The sequence below is a fragment of the Chroicocephalus ridibundus genome, chromosome 2 (genome assembly GCF_963924245.1).
Source record: "Chroicocephalus ridibundus chromosome 2, bChrRid1.1, whole genome shotgun sequence".
Classification (NCBI taxonomy): Eukaryota; Metazoa; Chordata; class Aves; order Charadriiformes; family Laridae; genus Chroicocephalus; species Chroicocephalus ridibundus.
The window spans coordinates 144,213,733-144,238,121 of NC_086285.1; the positions used below are offsets into that span (position 1 = coordinate 144,213,733).

The 24,389-nt window shown below is 53.6% G+C and overlaps 1 protein-coding gene across 1 annotated transcript; it reads right to left on the minus strand.

The window, feature by feature from the left end:
* Nucleotides 1-1,776: 1,776 nt before the first annotated feature.
* On the minus strand, nucleotides 1,777-14,716 carry GDF6 (growth differentiation factor 6). The gene is made up of 2 exons (XM_063327231.1): nucleotides 14,310-14,716; nucleotides 1,777-4,482 (listed from the first exon to the last, which is right to left on the minus strand). The coding sequence occupies exons 1-2, from the start codon at nucleotides 14,644-14,646 to the stop codon at nucleotides 3,626-3,628; spliced, it is 1,194 nt and encodes a 397-aa protein (XP_063183301.1). The 5' UTR covers nucleotides 14,647-14,716; the 3' UTR covers nucleotides 1,777-3,625.
* Between the last annotated feature and the right edge of the window lie 9,673 nt (nucleotides 14,717-24,389).

Here is a 24,389-nt window from a genome sequence, read left to right on the forward strand (position 1 = left end):
AGCCGCGCATCCGCTGAATTTCCATATTTGGATTTCTCTGTAACAAAGGCTCGCAGTATTTGTGGTAAAAGCTGAAAAAATAATTACTGGTATTTTTTGTTCAGTTCACTGGTTAGTTCTTGGGGGGAGGGTGGGAGAGAGGAAGGGAGGTGCAATGAAGGAAAGACCATTGATCAGCTTTGCTGGATCTTTTTACTTCTCCACGGCACTGTACTGCTCCTTCTCAGTTTTGCACAAAAGAATATTGCAGACCTAAAAAAGGAAATGAGCAGAGATCCCCTCTTTAGGAATAGTAGACTTGCCAAAATGGGCAAGCAGTGTATTAGTTCTAGCAACTACAGCATATGCTCAGAAAGGCCGGTGTTTCCTCTATTTTAGTAAGTAGGATCCAAAAGGTTTGTCTCCAAAGCAGATACCGCAGATTCTGACTCTTTTTTGCCTTTTTTCAGGTCCTCTCACTTCCTTTGGAGGTTAACAAGCACAGACCAGGCATATGGGACGAAGGGCTTTCAAACCTCTTCTGGCCGTTAAAGGTGTCACCAAAAATCCAGCTACTGTAGGAGAAGGTACAAAACCGCTCTACACTGTACATCCAAGACAGCAAAATCTTCTCCGTTGCTTCTTCGAGGACTTCCTTTGAGGAGAGATTTCTTAGGCCTCCCACAGTAGAACTTTGTCTGCTGAAGCTCCCCAAAGCCACGTCAGAGGCGGAGCAGAAAGGACAGCTGAGTGACAGTACAGCTTGCTACCAAGTGTGCGAGGTATGGGCTTGCAACAGAAGCGATATTGGTTTTTACACGGAAAGGAAATTGGATTGAAAATCTCAGTGTATGGTTTTAGCTGACGCATCGTCTGTACACGCGATAATTCATTTGCTCACTGGACATCCAAATAAAGACATGATTCACTCAGCCTTTGCTATCTGCAAATTTTGTAAAATTTCTGTTTTTTACATCGTGTTCATTCCCAGTTGACAGCATCTTATGTATCCTGGTTACTTTTCCTTGGAGAGAATATTCCAGCCTTTTCAGACACCACCTTTCCATTACTTTCCCCTGTAAAGAGAGTGGGAGCTTGATCCACAGCAGAAGACTGAACTGGCACAGTCAGAGCAGCAACCAAAGTTCAAACCAGTCAGAACACCTTTAGCTGCCAACAGTGAACCCAGCTTTAAAATTAAAGCTCTTTCTAAAGCTTCTATTTCCGCATCTACTCTTAGTCATGAACCTGAAACATTATTAAGCACTAAAAAAGAAATACTCCCCTGGAAGTTGTACGAGCTCTAAGGCTGGACTCTTCTATGGGTCTCTCAGCGGCTGCTAGTCAAACACTTGGGCCCGATTCTGCAATCCTTTGTTCAAGCAGCAGTCGGGGGGGGGGGGGGGCGGTGGGGGTGGTGAAAGTTGGCCAGAGAAAGACGTGTGAGATCAGATCTTGTGATAATGGGGGGAAAAAAAATCCACTTTCCATGAAAAGAACCTTGTTTTCAAACACATTCCACAAGGTGAGCAGCTCTTTCAGCCCTTCTGCATATAAGATGAGGCTTTCCCCTCCCGCTGCCCCCCCCCCACCCCTGACCCAAGAGTGGGGCTCACAGCCCCCACGCTGCCTGCACCACCTTCTCCCCACGCATCGCTGCGAGAGAGGAGGGGAATCCTTCCCTTGGTGAAACACCTACTCATTGAATAGTTCTTCATTATCTAAGAGATAGCCAGGAAATATTTAATAAATATATTACCCATTGCATCAAAATAAATATCATTTATAAAACATTCATTGTCTTTTGCTTGTCATCATCATCATCATACAGTGTATATAAATGTGCCCAGTACAGATGAGATTTACAAAGGTTTGCCTGAATTTTGTCCCTTAACGCATTCTCCCACTTACAGTAATCATTGCATAAAATGCATAAAAACACAATGCAGCTTTATGCCACCGGCATAAACCAAAGACGAAAGTAAAGATCTTGTGAGAGTACAAAAAGTCTTCAGATCGGAGGAATGGCTTTAGGTACGTCTTAAAGTGGCACTTGCTCCAACTCAACTCTGCAGCATTTTAGAACTGGAGCCAACGTTTACTTGAGAACTCAGAATTACTTAACCAAATAATAGAACATATAAAAGCAAGCTGACTTTTTGGAAAAAAAAATGTTTAATAATACAGTAATAGTTGTAGTATCGTCCAGTAAAGGTGTATTGTAAAAATGTTCTGAATATTAATTTACCTCAGATAACTTTAGAGTTGTAAATACTTGCATTATAGTGAGGTAGACAGTAAAAAAAAAAAGTTCTTTTCTCCATTATTAGCACAGAATTTAAATCTTGTAATAATATCTTAAGGAAATGATAATGTTAAGTAAGGATGAAATATTTGATTAATGCTTAATTCTGTACAACTCAAATATAAACTTTTAAAAAATATTAGAAATTATAACATTTCGAGTGCATATAATGTTTTGTACATTAAAAAAAGAAATGCATGTTGTTCATCTCCATTTTGCACTTTTCAGTCTGTTTAAATAAACAAATATTTACAACTTTTATATGAACAACAGTGCATCCAAAGCAAAATGTGCATTTTAAATTATTGCTCCTGGTCGAGTCTTTTTATTAGCATTTTATATTATTATTCTCTTCTCTTTTTTTAATTTTTTTTTCACCAGTTTGTAGCTCTGCGGAACCAGATAAGCCAACAATTCTAGAAATCAGTGGGGCGAAGCCTGGAACTACGAACATAATAGTTACATTAAGAAAGGGCTAGGCATGCTTCGAAGTGCTCTTTCCTCAGGTGAAGCCACAGCTGAGACCAAAGGTGGGAAAGGAACAGAAATCTTACACAAAACGCCTTTTCCAGCACAACATTTGCGTATAATACTGCTGCAGGTTGCGAGGGCTGCCGAGCTAGAGCGACCTAGAGATGCTGGCAATGGCATCCTTGCACCGTTCGGGAAATCCGAAGGAATCTCCTTTCCAATCCACCCAGGTTGCGCTTTCTGCAACACTTCGCTCTTCACAGTTTGTCATTGCTGTTTTAAAATGAAACCTAACTGGTAATTACAATCTCGAGTAATTCTTTTTTTTTTCCTTCTTTTCTCTTTCTTTTTTTTTTTTTTTTTTCCTTTGGGGGGGGGTGGGGTGGTGGGGGGCCGTAGGCTATTTCTGGCTGGTAATCTTGCAGGAATGTGAAAGAGAGAGGGCAGAAATGAAACAGCCCTTTTCAGAGCAACTTCAGAGAGAGGGCTCGGTCTGCTCCCTCTCCCTCCCCCGACTCTTTTTGTACTTGGTAAATTGACTTCACCTTCGGCGGGAGGAGGACAGATCGCCAGATAAACCCGGGGGGGGTGGGGGGGAAGGGGAGGAGGGAAGGGAAGTGGGGAAGGGACCCGGCGGGGGCCTCGCCGCCTGCCCTGCCCTGCCCGCTCGCCACGGCGCTGCCCGAGCCCCCCGAGCCCCCCGCTGCCGCGGAACACGGGCACCGGGGCCGCCGCCGCTCCGCGCTGCCGCCCGCCGGTCCCCTTCGCCCCAGCCACGCTGCGGGCGGGCGCGGACCGTCCCCGCTCGCCGCCGGCGCATCTCCGCCAGGCGCAGGCCCGGGCTGCCGTCGAGGGGGGGGATCCCGCCCGCTACCTGCAGCCGCAAGACTCCACCACCATGTCCTCGTACTGCTTGTACACCACGTTGTTGCCCGCGTCGATGTAGAGGATGCTGATGGGAGTCAATTTGGTGGGGACGCAGCAGCTGGGCGGCGTGGAGCCGGGGTCCATGGAGTTCATGAGAGTCTGGATGATGGCGTGGTTCGTCGGCTCCAGGTGGGAGCGCAGCGGGAAGTCGCAGACCCCCTCGCAGTGGTGGGCCTCGTACTCCAGCGGGGCGATAATCCAGTCGTCCCAGCCCAGCTCCTTGAAGTTGACGTGCAGCGGCTTCTTGCTGCAGCGCAGGCGGGACTTCTTGCCGTGCCGCTTGCCGTGCCGGCTGGCGAAGGCGGTGCGACGCTGGCGCCGGGGCGGCGGCGGCGGCGGCGGCGGGGGCGCGCCCAGCTCGGCCCGCAGCTCCCCGAGGAGGCTCCGCCGCCGGGCGCGGGTGAAGACCACCAGCAGCCCCCGCTCCTGCGGCGGCCGCGGCCGGCGACCGAAGCCCAGGCTCCGCAGGTCCAGCCAGCGCGGCGGCCCGCGGTCCGCCCAGGCCCGCAGCTCCAGGCACAGCCGCTTCCCGGGCCGCTGCTCCCGCAGGCCCTGCCGCACGTCGAACACCTCCCAGCCGGCGGCCGGCGCCTCCCGCGGGTCCAGGACGCGGGAGTCCAGCGGGCGCGGCGAGAGGCAGGGGAAGAGCTGCATGTGCAGCGGGGCGGCGGGCGGCGGGCGGCCGCGGGGGGGGCGGCGGAAAAGCCGCAGCTCGGCCCCCACCAGCTCCTCCGTCTCGGAGAGGGTCGATACATCAAACACATACTGCTGCCGCCTCAAGGGAGCGGGCGAGAGATCGTCTGCGAGATAAAAAATAATTACAGTCAGTTGCGCTTGGGGGGGGGGGGGGGATCTGCCGAGAGGTCTCCGAGGAGGGGAAGGGCGGGCAGGGCCGCCGGCTGCCCCGCCAGCGCCGCTCCCGCCCGGCTCGCCCCCACCCCCCAGCCGGGACCGTCCCCGCAGCGGGACCGGGGGCTCCACAGGGAGCTGGGACGGGGGGAGGGCGGGGAGAGGAGATGGAGAACGATAAGGGGAAGAGGAAGGGAAAGGGAAGGCAGATGGAGAAGGAGATGGAGAAAAGAAGAATGAGAAAAGGAGAATGAGAAAAGGAGAAGGGAGAAGGAGAGGAGAGGGAGAGGAAGAGGAAGAGGAAGAGGAAGAGGAAGAGGAAGAGGAAGAAAAAAGAGCAGGAGGAAAAAGAGGAAAAGGAGAGTAGGTATGGAAGGACCCACACCAGACAGGAGACTGCTATCCCACACCAGAGGCAGCCCTTGCTCCGCGCACAGCCTCTGCCCATCATCCTCGCCAGCAATGTAGGACTGGCAATGTCTGTGCGTCTGCTCATGTACCTTACGCACACATACATACATATACACATATATATATATATATTTTCTCCTCCAAGAGAAAAACCTGGACTTCTTTTTTGACACATTGGTGTACGAAGTGCAGTGCAGAAAGCAAACCAGATTCCCCTGAGCTGCTTTCCAATAAAATGTTTACAACCCAGCAAATACAAAAATTCCCAAAGCCCCTGGGTTTCCCCAGAAGCTAGTAAAGCTTGTGTAGATTTCAATAGTAAAAGTGTCACTGGAGCCTCTGTTCAGCAGCCCCTCGCCGCTTTTCCAAGCTCAGCCCGCTCCAGGGGTAGAAATGGAGACTGAAGAAATATACAGCCCCCTGTTATTTATTGATATCAAAGGTCATCGCGATTCCTAATCAGTGTATTTCACAACCTCGGCACTACCTGACAGGTCTGGGGGAGCCTCCCGGGTGGCAGGAGGGACAACGGGATGATTTATGCAAACCAAGACCTTCAGAGGCGCCACGGCAATGTAAAACTCAATGCGGATTAACGTGCAGTTAATCAGTGTGGATTAGCATACTCGAAAGTCGCCCTGCGTCGCTGCAACAGGGACGCCACGAGGGAGATGGAGCGTGGACAAGGAGTCCACTCCAGGCCACGGGAGCCCACGGCGGAGCGCACCCCTCCCGCACCCACGCGTGTCCCCGGCTGCGGAGCTGGAGCTACGCGCCGGGGGGGAGCGCTGCGAAAAATAGGTCAGCCCTTCCAAGGCATCCCGGAGAATTTGGAGCCAGGCCCGCCGCATCCCTGCCCCCGCCACCCGCTGCAGGCTCGGCGGTTTCCCCGCGGGGAGGCTGCCCCTTCCCCGGCGAGGAGCGCAGAGCCGGGGGCCAGCGGCAGCCCGGCCGGCCGCGCACCCCTCTCGGGGACATCCCGGGGGGCAGTCTGCAAAAAGACGCACACAGAGCCCGAAAAATGTCGTCACAGCCCCAGGTGACGACAACAGCTGCTCTGACGATCAGCTGAAAAGTGAAATCCAGCGGGAGCTGCCGACAAGCGCTGGACGGTCTGGGCAGCACTGCAAGGAATGAGAAGGATTTGGCCCATGGGTCGCTTGTAGGTTTGGGGGTGTTTTTGCGCCCTTCACACCTTTGTGGCCAGGGGATGAGATGCGCCCGGGTGGCGGGACGAGGGTCTGGCAGCTCGGGAGAGCTCTGGGGCCATTGTTCCTTCTTCAAAGGGGTCCCGGCCAGGACTGGGGGCTTCAGACAGGAGATGTGCATCCCGCGGGCAAAAACGCGCGGGTCCCCTTCCTCCTTCCCCTCCTCTTTCTCCTCTTTGGCTTTCGCTGCGCCCAGCATCTATCAGATGCCCGAGCATCCGACACGGCGCAGACGAGTCTCCTGGCCCCGCCAAGCTGCCTCCAACGATCCAGCGACCGTCGAGGAAACCAGATCAGCGCCTTCCCCTGCCGGGCCGAGCCGGGCCTGGGCACAGCTCTGCTTTTAAGCCATCTCTCTGTCTGTGCGGGGGGGGACGGACGGGACGACGACTCAGGCTTGGTTTCAAAGGAAGATGCTCGCCCTGTTTGGTAGTCCCCTGTCGCGATGGGTTGAAAGTGGGGGGAGCGCTGCCTCCAGCCCGCTGTCCCTCCGGAGCAGACATCCCCCCCCTCCCCTCTCCCGGTGCTAATCCTGTCCGGTTCCCCCGCCCTGGGGGCCCCGCATCCCTGCCGGGGTGCGGGAGCAGGGTAGGGGGGAGGGGAGGGCAGCCCTTTCCAGGGGCTGGGGGGACACGGCGGCCCCTCCGGGAACCCTCACGCAGGCGGGCGGCTACGGCGCGGGGACTCGTCCCCCGCGGGGTGACATCCAGGCGTGCGGGTTAGACGGGAGGGAAGTGGGGTGGATTCCCCGCGGGTCCCCGCTGCTGAATCATAGAATCATAGAATCTTCATGGTTTATAAAGCGGTTTATAAAGCGTCTGCAGAGCCCTGTCATGCGGCGGAGCTGGGGGGAACCAGCTCCGGTCCTGCGGGTGTCAGGGGCTTGCTCAGGGCGTGCGCCTACAACGCACTCCCCAGCAGCATCCTCCGAAGCTCCAGCTTGGAGGAGGTTGAAGGCGTTGCGCGGCCGCTCCGGCTGGCTCGGTGGCATGACAGGTTGGTGACACGGCCAAAAGGCAGAGAAATATGTCCCCGGGCAAGCGGGTCTCCGAGACGGGTTTAGGCAGCACCGATTCCGCGCTGGAAAACTCCGCCGGTTCATGCAGCTGCCGGCTCCCGCTCCTCTCCCGGAGAGGGGCAGGGCTGACGGTTGTTTCAAATAAGCAGCTTTGAATCCCATCAGATAAACGCTATTTATTCACTCTTGTAACCTAATAATTCCAGATGAATACATAATCCTAAACCAGTACTGGCTCGTTCCCAACGCAGTCGAGAGGGTGGGAAAAGCAGCGGCAAGCGGGGAGGGAAAGCGGCACCTCGGGAGTCTCCGCAAACCGGGGAGAGACGGGTCTGGTTTGAGGACCCTTTTGTTCCAGCGAAGCTGCCGCCTTCCCAGCACACAAAGAGCGGCAGCAGGGATGGCGTGGGGGCACCCTGGCTGTCCTCTGCCTCCGTGTGAGGAGCACACGCGTCCTGGGGGCTCTTCCTCTTCGGTTTTCCTTTAAACACAAGGAGCGGCTGGGGTGAAACCCGAGGTTTCTAACAGCCAGCTCGAGATCTGCCTTTTTTCTCGGGCCAGTTGAGGTTGTCATAATCGTTATTCCCGTTACGGAAATATTCGGAGAGAGCAGCAAAGTCGCCTCACATCCAGACGGGCTGGGGAAAGCCACACTGCAGAAAATGCACTGAAGGGGTGGGTTTATATTTGTAACGTTAATTTCGATTAATGTTAGTTACGCAGTAAGTATGCGTATTGTTTCGACTCTCCGTGGTTTATTTTTTCGAGCGGAGATCAAATATTGGGAGCGGAAAGGCGGGGGAGAGGAAGGGAGCAGATCTGTCTGGGATTTAAGCATGTGTCAACGGTGGGGAGCCCTGCTCCGCTCTGCCCTTCCCAAAACGCCGGGGCAGTCGGAGTGCCCCTGTGCACCGGCGGGGCGGGCGGGGACCGGGAGGGGCGCGGGCCGGGGGGGCTGCGCCGAGCCCCCGCACGCCTCCTGCCCTGCTTTCCTCTGCTTTGCGGTGGCGGCGGTTTTATCATCTCCGAGGTTAAATGAATGACTGGGTCGGGACGTTTCCTTTAACTCCCTGTGTGAACCCTCTCCCGCTCCTCGGCTTCGCTTTCTCGCCGGCAGCCGGGGCTTTGAGGCGAGCCGGGGGTTAACGAAGGCTACACAAAGTTTCCCTTTTCATGGCAGATCAGGTACTGGGCTCCCAGCCAATTCATCAGGGCTCAGATCTTAACTTTACATCACTGCAAATTATACCCAAACCACATTCAAGAAGAATTTTCCCATTCCCAAATTCTCTTTCAAGCCGTATTTAAACTCGCAAACCAAAAGCACATTTGCAGTTTAAAGACCCTTTGCAGGCGCTCGCTCAACAATAATCTGGAAATTAAAACATATATCCCTCGTAATTGCGAGGGGCTGCCCACACGTTGTCTGCAGAGTCGCAAGGCTGACAGGTATTTCTTTCGGAGCATTACCCGAGCTGTGGAAACAAGGGGCTGACTCTCCATGTGTGGTATTTCTCCCGGTTTCAATTCCGCATCTCCCAGCGCCTGCCTCGCCGCGGTTTTTTATTACACCGGGTGATTAGATTTAAATGTTTCGTTCGCTTCGCTATCGGGTAACTGGGAAAGACCACACCTTCTTCGGACGAGCTCCCAATCCTGCCAAAACCCCACCGAGCTGATGGAGGGCTGTTTCCTTTTTTTTATTATTATTTTTTTTTTATATTCCCTGGAGCGGGGAGGCACCTGGCTGCGATGTACCTTTGATCACCGCTTTACCCTACCTGCGCCGGGAAGGCTGCCCGCCCTCGCACCGCTCCCCGGCTCGCCGCTGCCGACGGCCGCCTCCCGCCGCCCGTCGTTCCCACGAGCGACGCTCGGCCCTCGGACGCAGTGGGACCGCCGCAACACCCCCGGGGCATCCCGCAAGTCTCCGTCCCCCTCGTCCGCCGCCATCGCCCCAGGAGATGGCCGAGGCGGAAAGGGGCTCCCTTGGGGGGGTTCTACCTGCTGTAACAGAAGTTAACAGAGTCCCCTTCCCTTTCCCCGTTTGCGGCCGTTTCGCTACCCGAAATACTTCGATCGAGGGAGGAGAAATCATTTCTGCGAGGTTATTCTTGTTGAGAAAATCGGACTGAATATTCCCAGCGCTCGGAGCTAAGGAGCGGAGCGAGGGGACGCTTTGGAGGATACTTCTGAGCGATATATGTGGAAGCGCTGTGATACAGCAACACAACATACAGATCTGGCCACAACTAGCAAGGACTGAAACGTCCCCTTTCGCTCAGACACCAGACTTCAGGCACGCCAGGACGCCCAATCTCAGTTCCAGCCTGCCCCGAAATCGCAAAGAAACGAGCATTTCTCCGATCGGCCGCTTTTTTTCCTATAGGACTACGAAGCGAGGAGGAAAATGTGGAGGGCGAGGCGCCCGGCTGCTGTGCCCAGCGCCGGGCTGGCCCCGGGCTACGCCGCGTTTTCTCCCCGCGGGCCGCTCGATTCCCGGTTGTGGCCAGTCCGAGCTGCGCCACGGCATCGCCCCGCCGGCGGCGGAAACTGAGCAGCCCCGAAGCGGAGAGCTCGGTCCTACCGTCCCCGAAAGGAAAAAAAAAAAAAACAAACAAAAAAAACAAACAAAAAAAAACCGGGGCCCTCTTAGCAAGCCCCGCAGGGGGGGCTTCTGGATTTAAAAATTAAAAATAAAAAAACAGTGTCGTGTTCGAAATCAGCCACCGGAATGGCTTGATAGGCTTTAATTTCTCCTTCCCGTTGGCAGAGCGGCTCCGCGGCCGCGCGCCGCCCCGCCGAGCTACCTGTGCCGCGGAGCGGCCGCGGGGCCGCGTCCCCCGGCGCTCGCGGGCTCCGCTCTCCCCACACCGCCCTCCGCGGCCCGCTGCGCTGCTCTGCGCAAACCCCCGCGCCTTCGAAAAAGAAAGCAAACAACAAAAATAAATTAAAAAAAAAAAACCAACAAACAACAAACCCTCCGAAATCCCGGATTTTCAACGGAGAGGGACGAGCGGTGCGTCCCTGCGCTCCGCGCCCCAGCCCCGCGCTCCGATCCGCTCCCTTCCGCACCTCCGGGCAGCGCGGGGGATGGGGGGTGGATGGGGGAACCCCCCAAAAAAACAAATATCCCTCAGGCGCAGGCAGCGCGGAGCCGCAGCCCGCTCCCCGGCCGCCACCGGCCCCCGCGCTGCCGGATCCGCGGGCGCGGAGGCTCCGCCGGGCCGGGCCGCTCACTCCTTCCGCGGGCGCACGGCGGGGATGGGAAGCGGCTGCTCGCTGCCGCGCTCCGGCCGTCTGGTCTGCATTAGTGTTTTTATAAGGGGCTCAAACAAATCGAATACAAGGTCACCAAATAATTAACAGTTGTGAATTCCCTCCTTCCCCATTAAAATACTTCCCTGCTTATATTTCATTTTCCTTCTGCCAACGACAACACTGCCTGGGCAAAGGCGCTGCACAGATTACACTGTATTGCAGCTTTCGGTCCACCCAGAAACCCGCTGTTTTGCATAAACATGTTGCACTAGATGAACTTCAAGTGGGATTTACGCTCTTTTCTTCTGCCACAGGCACAGCCGGGCCATTTCCAGCTTCAGCACACGGGACCCCCCTCCTTCCTCCTGTCCCCTCTCCGCACCCCACTCCCGACCCTAACGGCAATAGCCAAATAACGACGGTAGGACCCCTGCCCATCTGAATCAGCTGCCTTTCGACGGGAACACGAAACTGCAGAAAGAAGACGGTGAGGGAAAAAGGAGACGATCTCGACCCATTTCGGTCTCCCCGTCCCTTAGGCGCGGAGCTCAGCATTCCGTATGCGGGAGCCCGGCCGTGGTACAGCGGCTGCGGGCAGCTCTGCGGACACAAAAGGGAAAGGCGAGGTGAACCCACGGCAGCCGGCCCCTGTGGCATTCCCTTCCCACGGGAGATCCCTTTGAAAATCGCGCTCCCTCGCACCCCGGCTATTTCTTTTTTGTTTTCGGTTTGTTCCGAGACGCGCCGCGTTTCTTGCTGGCTGTGGATTTGCTTGTTTATAGCTCCTTTCTCCAGCTCCCTCCTGCTCTCTCTCTTTTCTCTTTTTTTTTTTTTTCCTCATTTTTTTTCCCCCCTCTGCCTGGTGGAGTCCTTGCAGCTCCTAATTGTCCTGCCTAACTGTGGAGCTCCAATGCTGGGGGTCCTGAGGCCAGCGAGAGCACCATCTGCGTTTTAATGAGTTACTTCATGTGCCAACAGTAATTTTCCTACATTCAGCTAGGTCCTGTCTGATCTTGCGACCGTAACAAGGGGGAGCGAGTGGGGGGCGGGAGGGGGTGGAGAAGGGGGAATCGCAAACCCTTTCCCCACTTTCTGCGCCCTTTTTCTACCGCTGGGGGGGGAAATATATATATATATATACATATATATAAAGCAGTAGTGTGGCTTTCTCCCTCTCGAGCTAGCCTGAAAGCGATCTTATTAGCTTCGAGAGGGAAGGAAAGACACAGCAGGCGAAGAGGAGCCGTTGCTGGTGTCCGCCCCGAAGCGCTGTGCCCCTCTGGGCTGCGGCGGGCGGTGGGACGGGCTGGCTCCGGGGCCGGGCGGCCGGGGGCTGCTGCCGACAGGAGGCGGCCGCTCAGCTGCCTTTCCCGCGGGACGCTTCCACGGACACCACAGCAGCCCCACGCCGTGCGGGAAGGGCCTTTCTCGGCGGGATTAAAAGCTGCTTCGGGCTCCTCTCCTGGCTGCCGGTCCCCCCGAAATGCTGCGGTGAGGGATGCCGTGCGGGCAGGAGGGAGGGCCACCGCCGTCTCCCCCGGAGCTGCCGCTTAGGTAAAGAGCAGCCCATCTAATTGGGTCAATTTGGGCGGCTATATTGTCTGCAAATGAATTGACAGAAATTCCGCCCCCCCCCCCCCCCCCCCCCGCGCTTTCCCCGAGCAAAAGCTGTTCATCATCAGCACAACTCCAGCTCGCCAATTAACTGGGCTAGGAGCCCACGGGGAGGTGGGCAGTAAAATAGCTACCACTTCAGAGGAACGGAAGCTCTCTTGAAGTTTTTTGGTGATGTGCCATTGGCTGGTCCGCTTCATTATGGGAGACTAGACAATATTTGATATGTTATGACATGAACACTCAATTAGATCACTGAGTTGAAATACTCCAATCAGTGGCTTGATGCTAAGCAACCCTCAGAAGGTCCAGCAGAAGGTCACAGCCTGTGACACATCAAATCAAAATCAATGGGGAAAAGTGAGGCTTTTCCTTAATCAAACCAGGACTTCTGTTAGCAAATCACTTCCCCGGGAGTAGAATCTCCCATGCAGCAAGATGAGATAAATTTGTTAAATTAACTGTCTTTCTTCTGGTTATCAAGAATAAGATGATCTGGAGCGCGGCTCTATTTCCCCGCGGCTGGCAGACTTAGCACCCCGTTTGTTTCCTCTCCGGCGGGGAGAGCGGGCCGGCGCCTTTCTGAGGGCTGAACTTTTGAAACCGTATTTCTAGAAAGCGACTCCTCTCCCACTCCCCGCCCTCCTTCCCCCCCCTTTTTCACAGCGACGAAGAAAACAACCCCCGTAGGGCGAAGGCGGAAAGCAAAAACCCGGTGTCCCCCCTCCCCTCGGAAACGGCTGGGCGCTGCCGAGCGCGGGGGGCACCCACCGTGGGCGCTTCCACGCACCCACTCGAGCCCAGAGGGGCGGGACGGGCACTGGGGCGGGAGGGGAAGAGCCCCCCGGAGCCCCTCAGCGGGGGAGTGCCCCCCGAACCCCCGAGGGGATGGGGCAGGGGGCTGAGCCGTGGGTGCCGGGAGGAGGAGAGGGTTGGTTTGGGTTTGGTTTAGGGAGCGAGCGGCTCCTGTAGCTCCAGGGAAGCGGGAGGTTTTCCCGGCGCTGCGTTTCGCCCTGGAAGGGCTGGGAAGCGGGGAGGTCGGCGACCTTCCCCGGCTCCCGGCAGCTGCGGGACGCCGCTGCCAGCCGCCGGCAGGTACACGGGCAGGGTCCCGCGGGGGGCGCGGAGGGAGGGGAGGGTCTTCAAATCGGGGAGGGGGAGAAGGAAAGAATGCATAACCTTCATTAATTAGTTTGTCGTTAATGGCTCACAAATCAGGGTAATATTAAAAAAAAAAAAAAGAGGGCATTTTGAGGGAGAGGAACTTCTCTTTTCCTCTGGATCGCCGAGAAACCTCCACCCGCTGCCCGGGGTACGAGCTATAAAACAACGAGAGAAAAGCAAAGCAGGGCCCCGGCCGGGGCTGCAGGTCGCGAGAGGGTCCCGGGAGCCCCGCGGCACCGGTGCCGCCCGGGGAGAGCGTGGCTGGCCCTGGGGCTCCGCCGCCCGCCCCGTCCTCTCCCCGACTCCGGGCTCTCCGCCCCGGGGCAGCCGAGGGCCTGGGGGAGCGGACCCACCGCCACCCCCGGCCCGCCAATGGGTGAGGGCCAGTCCCGCACACACCGGGCGGGAAGGAGGTAGGATGCGGCCCCGAAGCGAGTCCGGGCCGCCCCCCGCTGAGCCCCGGGGCCGGGAGTTACCTGGGCTTCAGGCTGCCCCCCCACCCATCCCCGCAAGCGGAGCCGGCTGCGTCCCAGCCCCGGCGCTTTCAAACGGGGCTGGTGCTCTTCCAGGTAACCCCGATAAAGCGACCCTAGGCGAGAGCAGCCTGAGGCAGCAAATGTTTGCCCTCGGTCAGTTTGAACTTTCTATTTGCCTTACAGCCGCAGCGATAAGAGCGATCCTTTCTTCGGCAGGCGGAAAGAAACTAGAAGAGCGATTTTTTTTATTTTTTTTTTTCAAGGTTGCTTTTACACCCACAGCGCGCCTGCAAAGCTGGGGCGTGTTTCCCACCACCCCGTGATGATTCGGGGACGAACACGCGTGTTTCTCGCACGCAGCATTTACGGTCCGCGTTTAGCGCCGCGGGGCAGATTGTTTTAAAATAAAACAACGTGATCCACAATTTACCGAAAGATCCGCTTTTCCGCAATACCGGGGGGGCGCGGGGGGAAACACCAGTGACCGATGCAACGCCTTCCTCGCCTCCCCAGCGCCAGGCTCCGCGGGACGGCAGCCGCGCACCGCGGAGCGCCGCGGGAAGGGGCGCCCGCAGCCCCGGGGGGACGGTGAGGGGCTGGGGGGGAAAGGGGGGGGCAGAACTTACCTCGTCCCCTGTCTACAAAACTAGTGATGGTGTTGGCGGATTTGGACGACTGAAAAAAGCTGGCGTTGATGCCCAGTTTCTCCGCGATGGAGTAAGTCCTGAACAGAGACAGCATGTACTCGTGGGGTTCCGCCCGCGGCAGCGCCCGGCCCACGGCGTGTCCCCCTTGCCGTGGGCGGTTCTCCCGTGGGGACCGCGGCACCCTGCGGCCCCGTCCGCCCTTGGAGGAGGCGGCGAGCTCCGAGGCGGCGGGGAGGGAAGCCGGGAGGCAGCAAGGTAAATCCCAGAGGAGGCTGGCGAGCAAGGCGGCGGAGAGCAGGGCCCGGCGTGCATTCATAGCGAGAGGCGGCGGCGGTGGGGAGGAAGAGGAGGGCGGCCCGACGTGCGGCTCCGGCGGCCCACGGAGCGGCGCGGGGACTGCGCGGCGGCGTGGCGCGGAGCGGGGACTGCACCCGGGCGGGCTCGGCCCGCAGCAGCCCGCCCCGCCCCGTGGGTACCGCCCCGCCGCGGACCGCCCCGTGGGGGCACCCAGCCCGCCCCCGCGGGGCGGTGCGCGGCGGGGCGGGACACCCCGCCGTCGGGTGCTCGGGGGTCCCTTTGCTCCCCCCTCGCTGCGGGCTCCACGCGGGAAGTGGACACGGGGGACGGGAGAGATGCTGCAGGTCTCGCTGCCACCCGTCGGGTGCCGCGTGTCACCGACCGAGCAACCCATGGGAGCATTTAGGTGCTGCGGGTGCTGTGGGTTCGCGTGTGGGCAGGCTCCGGCAATGCAAATGATCTTGCTTAAGCCTCTCTCTATTCCCACCACTACGTGCCTGCCGAGAGCTTGGCCCAAAGCAGGGGTCTCTCAAGGAGAATTTGGCAGAAAGTGGGAGTCTCACCATGGGATGCACCAGGGCCCAGGTAGCAGGCAGCTTTGGGGCAGGCCCTGCCACTCATCAGAGAGAGAAGGGAAAGCGTAGGAGCAAAGAGGCTAAGCAAGGCACAGATCCTCCTTGCGCTGGTCCTCCAGCGCTCCACTGCTGTCTTCTGCAAGAGGATTTATCCATCCCTTTTCATTTGGCTTTTCAGAGGAACACCCCCCAATATAAGACTTGTGCCAGCTCTCCAAATGGTTTCATGCAACTACCTACTATGATTCACAGCCATGGAGAAAGCATGGCAACAAGCTTCTGTTACCCTACCTGTCCTGTCCCCTCCTTGCTTCTTCCCGACCTCCGTCTCGTGCTCCTGCCTCAACCATTGCACTGCTGCTGCTGGCAGCCAACCTCGTCTACTTCCCCACATTCTTTCATAGAATCATAGAATCGTAGAATCATAGAATGGTTTGGGTTGGAAGGGGCTTTAAAGATCATCTACTTCCAACCCTCCTGCCATGGGCAGGGACACCTCCCTCTAGACCAGGTTGCTCAAAGTCCCATCCAACCTGGCCTTGAACACTTCCAGGGCTGCAGAAGTGTTCCTTTGCCCTGCGCTGAGCTTCTCTGCTGTTCTCTCTTGATCTTCCCCCGCTGTCCCCCATTCTCCATGTCTTCCTACTTCTCCTACCTGTCCCAGCTCTGCCACTGGTGGATTTTCCTCTCATTCCAGCCAGAGGTGCTGCAGCCTGAAGGTCACATGTGTTTAGCAGTGAAAGCTTAGTCTATAGCAAATAAAGGGAATTTGTCTTTCACCCCGGGTTGAATCTGACATCTCTGACCACACTCCTTCATCAGCAGCTGTTCTTTGTGGACCGTGCAGTTGTACATCGAACTTTCTTGTCTTTTTCTTCCCCCTTCTCATTTTCCATCCAGAGAGGGCAACTCATGCGGGACTTCTGGCGCCACTTCCAGTGCAACGCACACATCAGTGTGTGCCTGCTCCTGGCAGACCCAGCCAGGGCATATGGAGCAGGCATCTATCCTGGTAGGTCCTAGTTGGCCTGTGGCAAGCTCAGTCCCACCGTGCTCCCCAGCTCTTGGGCAGAGATGTTAGGGGAGATAAGGACGGTGAAGGGGACATTCAGATCAAAAGAGCGTCTCAGATTCCAAGTGACCCAGGCTGCATCTGCACTAGGGAAGAAGATAACTCCAAGGCTGGGACTCACAACCCTCCACACATGGCTTAGTGAGTTCCCTGGCGTGGTTTTCACCCGTGCCAGCTAGCATTTTCCCAGCTAGTGCCCAGGCCTGTTACAAGTTAGGGCTTGTGCCAGGGCCTGTCCCTAGACAGCCATTTGGATGTGACCATGTGGATGTGGGACGCATCGTGTAGCTTGGATTAGAGAATGGGGCCCATCATTGCCTTGGCTTCTTTTTAGTACGATAGATGTACTGCGAGGTGCTGGCAGATGAACTGTGAAGAAACAGTGCTACAAAAGAGTATCAGTGACAGCGCAGAAATGAGGCAAGTGTTCTGCAAAACCAATTTCCACATTTCTCCCTCCCGTTTTTTTCATCCCCTTTTATTTATTGTGCCTTCACTCCTCCTGTCTAACCCCTGGCTTTCACAGCTGCCCTCCTGACCATTTGCCTCCCTTTTCATCAGCTGCTTTCTGCGCTGGGACCTTCCCCTCCTCTGTCTGTCCCTTCGGCTTCACTTTTCTGATGCTTCACTTTTGTTACTTCTGGTCCCCTTTGCCGCTCCCATCCTTTCTGCTCTGTACTTAGCATTTTGGCTATTTTTTTTTTTGTTTGCCATGACCCAGTTCCTTCCGGAGCCTTATCATCACTTTTTTGTTTCCTTCTGCCCCTTTTGTGCCCTCTTCACTTATTCCGCGCTCCCGTCTGCTATCTCCAATCAGCTGCCCGGCTCCAGTTTCTTCTCCGCCAACTTCTGCCCAACCCTAGTCCCCCAGGCTCTTTCTTTTCTATCCTGCTGCATTTCATTGTCCTATTTTCCTTTTCTGATATTGTTTCCACTTCCCACATCCCCTCCTTGTGGTCCCCAGTGCTGCTGCTGCACGGCTGCCCTTTCCTACTCCCACCCTGCTGGTTTCCAGGGTCCCCTCGCCGCTCCCGGAGTGTCTGTTCCCTTCCTGCCTTTGTCTCTCGGTCTGTCTCTCCTCTTCCCTCTTTGTTCTCAGCTTTTTCCTCCCTTGGCCTCCTCCTCTCCCAAGGGAAGGTGGTTTCATACTAATGCAAAGCTGCAAGGGTCGAGTGGTCTCCAGAGCAACTTCCATCAGCCCCATTTCATTTCTACCTGCTGCTTTTGTGTGTTTTAACACGTTCTCTAAAATTGACTCAGACGGCTGCTTTCCACCCCCGCTTCTTTATCGGGGGGCTGACCCGAAGCCCTCTGCAGAAAATGGGGGCCATTCCCCCATCTCCGGGGACCTTTCGGGCAGCACAGAGGCCGGGGGAAGCTCACACCCTGTTGTTATCACCCCGGGACAGCGATGCTTACCGGGTGACAGCCTACACAGGTAGCAGTAACAGCCATAAAGTAGGCAGTGCTGCTCTCCTGCCTGTTTCTCACAGCGTTGGGCCCCATTGCTCAGGGTGTCCCTTTGCCACTTCGGAAGACAATGCCATTGTTCAATATAGCTAATTGCCAGGACAGTCACTTAAGGGAATGACAGAGCATAGGGAACTGAGGAGATGTAGCAATCGTGGTGCCTTATGCAGCTACGCAGTCAGACCACCGCGAGGGACTCGAATATATCAAGCCATCTTAAGAAGTTTTGGTTGTGATTGGCATTGAGGGAACCGTGTGGAACCGGACCTGGGAACCACCGTCAGGAGCGGGCACCTTGTGGGGCAGCACGTGAATGAGTCAGTGCCTGCAAAACACTTGGGATCTCGGCTTTGGAGCTCGGCAAAGGGTGTAATAACAGCAGCAACAACAATAAGAAGAATAAAATAATAGCGGCCACCAGAAAAGAAGAATAGCATTTTTTAAAATTATTTCCTTTCCGGTTTTCTCAACAATAAAAGTTGGCTGGATTTCAGTTTATAATTGCATTATAAATATTTTGTAACAATTTTTTTTTTTATTATTTCCAATACATTTTTCCAAACTAAAGCAATTTGGGGACGCTTTCTAAGCTGCAGTTTTAGAAAGAGTTTCATGAATTTCATTGCACTGGAACACACAGATTTCACATCTTTCAAATTTATTTCTTTCTGTGAATTTGATATTCTGGGCAGGGTGTGCGGGAAATACCAGAGGCAAAATTTGAAAGACAGGCTACAGTGAAAATAAAATGTCATTTTTTTCACCCTGGAAGTTTAATGGAAATTTCTCTTATTGGAACCGTAAAATGAGCAGCAATGTTAAGGACTAGTGTCAGAGGTTAAAATTCATCCCTGCACAAGTGGTCAAGCCAAGGCCTAAGCAACCCTAGTTTGAACTCTGTTTTCTAGCCTTTTGGAAGACTTACTGCAGTGCATAAGTGACATCAGTACAGAGCCGATCAGTTTGTAGACAGTCCCTCTTAATCTCCTTTATTCTTTTACAGCTAGGTTGTGGCTTATTTTAACATGAACGATCTTTTGTAGGGTTTTTATTTCTGCAAACCAAAATCATTCTTTATTAGGATGACTAGGAAATGTACCCACTGAAAGTATGGGCTTCTTCCCCCTTTACCACAAAAAGCTCCGAAAAGGCCGTGGTCACACCACATAATCAGGGGGTAGGGATTCCTACTGGCAGAGCAGTTAGCACAACATTTTCTGAAGTGCCCGTGTAGTCCGTATGTGTTGGTTTTCAGCCTCCACAAGCCTCAGTTTTGAAAACGGGACTTGTCTTTCCGAGGCTCCAAATCTGAGGCATTAAGCTCCTCTCCCTGCCTCCCTCCCGACTGGGCTGCCCTGCTCTCGGCTGGGAGCATCCTCAGGGAAGAAGCACTGAGCTCCCTTCTCTGCTGCCTGCATCCTGGACAATCACATTAGCCAAACATATATATTTTTTGCTTAATACAGCAAACCATCATTTTATTTTTTTTTCCTGGTGTATTTGTTTCAGCCTGCCCGCTCCCCAAACTGTTAACGTAAAACTTGAAAGTCTGAGTGTACCGAGAATTTTAACTGTCAAAACTATTGCGTGTGAAGTAACAGGAGGTGAAGGAGTGTACCCTAACAGATAGGGTTGCTTTAGGAGAGTCTGAACCAGCTCCCTTATTGGGGTCCTCCAAAGAAAGTTCTGTTTCGTTTTCCAAGCATCCCGCGAGGGATCTGTGCCTTTCCTGGCACCCCACGGCCCGCGGGGCTCATCCAGGGGAGTCCCCTGTGCTCCGGCTTGGCGGAGGCTTCTGCAGCCCCACAGCGCAGGGACGGGCTTTCCCATTTCTCTTACTTGTCCTCCTGCTTTTGGCAGTGAGTCTTTTCACAAGAAAAGTCGGGAGAAGTAGCAGGGCTAACCCTACGCGCCACTGTTGCTTTTTACGGCGTTTTATTTTGCCACGAACCAGTGGCAATGTTGCTTCTCTGCGAGCTCTCTGCATTTTTGTCACTGCCTTCGATTAGAAACATATTGTCTCTCGCTCACAGTTAAAAAAACTTAATATATGGGCACGAAGAGTGAAGCCACTCCTGCATTCTTGGTGCGTCAAAACACATCCTGACGTCAGGGAAAGAAACTGCAGCGTATAGAGCGCGAGAAAGGGAAGGGGTTTGCAAGAGCAGTTCGGCTTGCGCTCGCTCTGGCATAGAAAATTAAAACGATGTAGGAAATTGTCCTTCCTGTTTAGAATAGACCTGGGTTTGAAAAATTACTGCTAACTTTGTAAACATTAAAATAGAAGTAATAAAGATGTGAAATTTCACACAGGGGATCTACAATGTTTGTATAATTATAAGCATATGGTTACTTTACATGAGGTCTCTGTTATACTTTTATTTACTAGTGCTTGGGGAAAACAGAGGTTCTCAAATTTAGTGTTTATTTACATGTATAGGGAATGTCACAGTCCCCATTAACCTGTCATAATCTGTGTTTCTGTCTCGGAGCTCCAGCTATATAAACCGAACCCCCGGTTTTACTATCATTTCTAATTTGTTCAGCTATGCTGCTAACTCAGACAATTTCTGTCGTTTCTGAATAATGTATATTCTCCTGCCGGTGGCAGGATGGGAACCGCTTGGCACCTCAGCGCCTGCTCATTTCAGCTCTTGGGGGGGCGGAAAGCGAAAGGCTGTTGCTTCAATGCAGCTTTCTCTCTTCTGAGGAATTTGGTGGCACTTTAATTTATTGTTTTCTTTTTAATCTGACTTTCCGCTAGGCTGCAAACCCAGCCGCGGAGGATACTCAGCATTTCTTCTTCGGTGCCGAGTATCCACAGTTCCTAATTTTGTAGGACATAAAAGGACCTCAGCCCCAGCAGGATCCAGCCCTCCGTTTTTGGGCTGAATTATACCATTTGTTGTCTTTAATACTTAGTGGCCATACTTCCAGGGCAGCTCTTTGCTTCAGTGCAGTGAGTGCAGGAACTCACATGCGAATAGTGACTTCTGATCTTAGAAAAAACTGTGGAATAATTTCCAGACATTTCTTGCACTTTTACGTTCTACGTAGGGATACTTGAAGTTTCGATGAGCTAGATTTAACTGTGGGTTTTGTGGGTTTTTTGAGGGTGAATACCCCAACTCAGGCGTCCGGCGTTGGCTTTGCCCAGGCTGGTGCTGTGAAACGATGTTCTGTCGTGATCACAACCGCCCCTTCTGCCTAGAGGGGGACAGGGACATAACAACAAATTTGTTTTTTTAAAAAAAGGAAGGTGTCTGTACAAAGCACGGCATCACCACAGTTTGGCCTAACGGCACGAAGGAATTCAGTTGCATCCTTTTATTTTACAATTCCCTACTGCGTCCTCTCATTTCCCTTTCTTCCCTCTCATCCCTTCAGCACTGCACGGGCTCTTTGAGCATGGCAGCTGGGTTTTCTTGCAAGCCCTGAGGTGACTTTAAGGCGTCTCAGTTACTGTTCTGCTACGGGTGTTGGTATGCGGGCGAGTGGCTTACCTGAGACCCCGACGATGCGGGTACCAATCTCAGCTGTACTCACGCTACCTCAGGAGTTTCACTCCATCTCCCCTTGCCACTGTTTCTACCTCATTCTTTGTTTCAGCTCCAAATTCTTCAGGACAGGGGCTGCTTCCCACCATAGCACTGCTATTTAATTTTTTTCTTGGTAAGGCAAATTTGGTTTTCCCTTGTATTTCTTCAGTTCAAAGCAGTCCGCCAGTGCCAGCTCTGCCAAGCCTGCTGGGTGTTGTTTATTGCCCTCCTGGTCAAGGGCCTCTGTGGTTCCCTGCAGCCGTTTCCCCTAAAGAAATCCCTTTAGGAGCAGCGTAGGAGCCTGGCCGCACACTGACGCAAACCAGGGAGTGCCAATTGAGCAGCCTCTGGCAAAAGGAACCTACTCCTGGGAAGTACAAAATTCACATTGATCCTTGTTAATGTTTTGGTGTCAGAAGGAGCCGTGCTGCAGCAGTCCCCAGGCTGGGGACGCTTCCTGATCTGTGGAGGTTATGCCTGAAGACGGTCACAGGGCAAGGGGAGGCACAGGCTGAACTGTGCGATGGCGACAGCCGTCACGTTAATTCCACTTTTTTCCCCTCTATTCTTTTATTTTGTTGGGTTTACAGAGGAGGGAGTGAAGCGCAGAGGGAAAGAGGAGCGTATCAGGGAAAGAGAGGAAAAGACAGGCTGGCAGAGGTTTTATATCACAAGGTCAGCTGTCGGCTGGATCTTCCCTGTTGCTGAGAAGATCAGTAAACAGAGGGGCACCCTTAGTGCAAATTCACCTCCATCTCAGAAAACTCTGAAAACCTCCATCGCACACGCTGCAAGTGCTCCTTTCCCTCTGCATTTCCATTTTAGCTTGTTAAAATCTCTGTAATTAAAATCTCTGTGGCGTGAGAGATGGGCACAGCGAGGGGAAGCCGCTGACTTTCCCCGGGGAAACAGTTAAACTCTTTCTCCAAGGGTGCAGTGCCACGGCACGCAGCCCCACACTGAACCCCTGTCCGCATCCTTTCTCCCTCCCAAATTAACTCAGTTGTTCTGCTGAGTAAAAGATGATTAAACAAGCAGTAAGATGTTATCGTTAGAGGCTTCCTATTAAACTATGACTATAAATACTGGCACCGGGAGCATAAAGCTTCCTCAAGCTAAGCATGTTAGCAGCTAATGTTTCCTTAAACATCGTCCACAAAATGCATTGGCTGACCAAAATGTTTGTCAGCTCTACCTCTTAGGAAACCAAGCCGGTTTATTTTCAGTTCCTCTGGCTGCCTTATATTTAGTGCAGTAATGTGGTTACCTTTTACATAAAACTGCATCGTTAAATAGATTCCCCAAACGATTTCCAACACCACAAAGGCAAAAGACATACAAAGGAATGCCGAGGCTGAAAAAGAAGCGCTTGACAGTCAGAGCACAGCAAAAACCTCTTGCCTATAGCATATTTTGATTCTTTTGCAGCTTCACCATAATTCTGGATTCCCTTATTTGAAATGATTGTTCTGGGATTAATTAAATCCGCCGGTTCCGATCCTTGAGCTACTGACTGGTATGTAAGCACAGCCTTTATTCTTTTTTAACTTTTTTTTTTTTTCTTTTCTTCTCCTATATATAGGAAGAGTGGTAGCCAGCCAGCACAACCCCAGTGTGCCGCAGTGAACAAAGAGCTCTAAAGCAGAAGTGGATGTCGGAGCATCGCTCCTCCCTGCCGATGCCAAGGCTGCCCTGGCACAGGGAATCCCGCTCCTGCTCCTCCTACCCCAACACGCGCACAGCCGCTGTCGTGGCCGAGCGCCAGCACGGCAGGAGGGAACGGGGATCGACGGCGGACTAAAAATACTAGTGCATTTAAAAGCAGAAAATGTGGGCATTGCTTTTATCCTGGGTGTTTTGCCTATGCCAATTGAGCAGGAAAAAAAAACCCCTTTGGGAAAGCCAAGCTGAAGCTGTGCAAACACTGCAGATAACACTGTGCTCGCTGTGGGTGAGACAGAGAATAAACGTGCCATTCTTTTGGAGGTGCTGGTTTGCCTCTGAATTTCCAAAGTCTGGAGAGATATATCCATTCCGGGCTGGAGCCCAAAGCCATCCGCAGGCAAGGGGAGTCTTGGCTGGGGCGGAGGGTCGACCTTTTTGTGGCAGGGCTGCTCTACAGTGACCAGAAAAGAGCTGCTGCCATTCAGTCCGCATCTCCTTTGCACAGGGAAACGCGTAAACGTTGCTCCCGCTGACATTAATGGGAATTATGGTTGCAGTTTAACTTCCTCACATGCCAAGGTATCCCACAGGTAACGGGTGTGGGTGTATGAATTAGTTCTTAAAGCTGCACGCATTTCTCCTCTTTATAAAAGAAGACCAGGCACTCTATAACTGCTATGAACAGGCTGTCTGAAAGGTGTTTTATTAACTTAAGTTGGGGCAGAAAATGAAACTGAAAAGAATACGACTGCATATTAAACTACGCGAAGTGGTCATGACAACTGGGGATCTTGGTATCATAAAATTTTAACAGCTGGATGCAATCAGTAGGGATTTTCCCTTTTTCTTTTTTGTTAAGCTTAAGGAAGAAAGCGGGGGGGGGTGGAAATAAAAAAAGAAAATCTTCATTTTACTCGAGCAAGCTCTTTATCCAGCTCAGCTTTCTTTGCTTAATATCAGAAGTTGTCTTTACTTCTCCATAAATCTCAGCACTGCCTGCACTTGGCCGATGCCATCCCCTTCCCGGGGCAAGGATTCCACAGCAGAAGGTGTTCAATATCTTCAACAGCAGCATGACAAGGAATGTAAAACAGAGAGATGCATGTTGTAGAGAGAGTTCCCCAGCGTGAATACAATTTTTAAATCTCACCGAATAATTAATCGACATCAATTTTTGCCTCAAAATTCACCAAGTGTCATTTGCGCCTGAAATCCCACAGTATTTCTTCAGCAAAAGGACTAAGTTCCAGGGCAAGTCAATAGAAGCGCTTCACTGTCTGGCAGGGCATCTTCTACTTAATCGCATGAAGCCACAGCCCAGGCTTCCCCTTATATATATTTCTTTTGCTCTAGCACTGCTTCCTTCCTTCTTGGCGGTGTCAACACTTGCTTTGAGGTAGCTGAAGAAATATTTCACAGACCGAGCTTTATCAAAGCTATA

Bases quoted from the DNA above. Each gene is read 5' to 3' on its own strand.
- GDF6 (XM_063327231.1), bottom strand. From the start codon at position 14,646: ATGAATGCACGCCGGGCCCTGCTCTCCGCCGCCTTGCTCGCCAGCCTC. The intron at 4,483-14,309 runs GTAAGTTCTGCC...TTTATCTCGCAG, and splicing joins TTTTGTAGACAGGGGACGAG to ACGATCTCTCGCCCGCTCCC.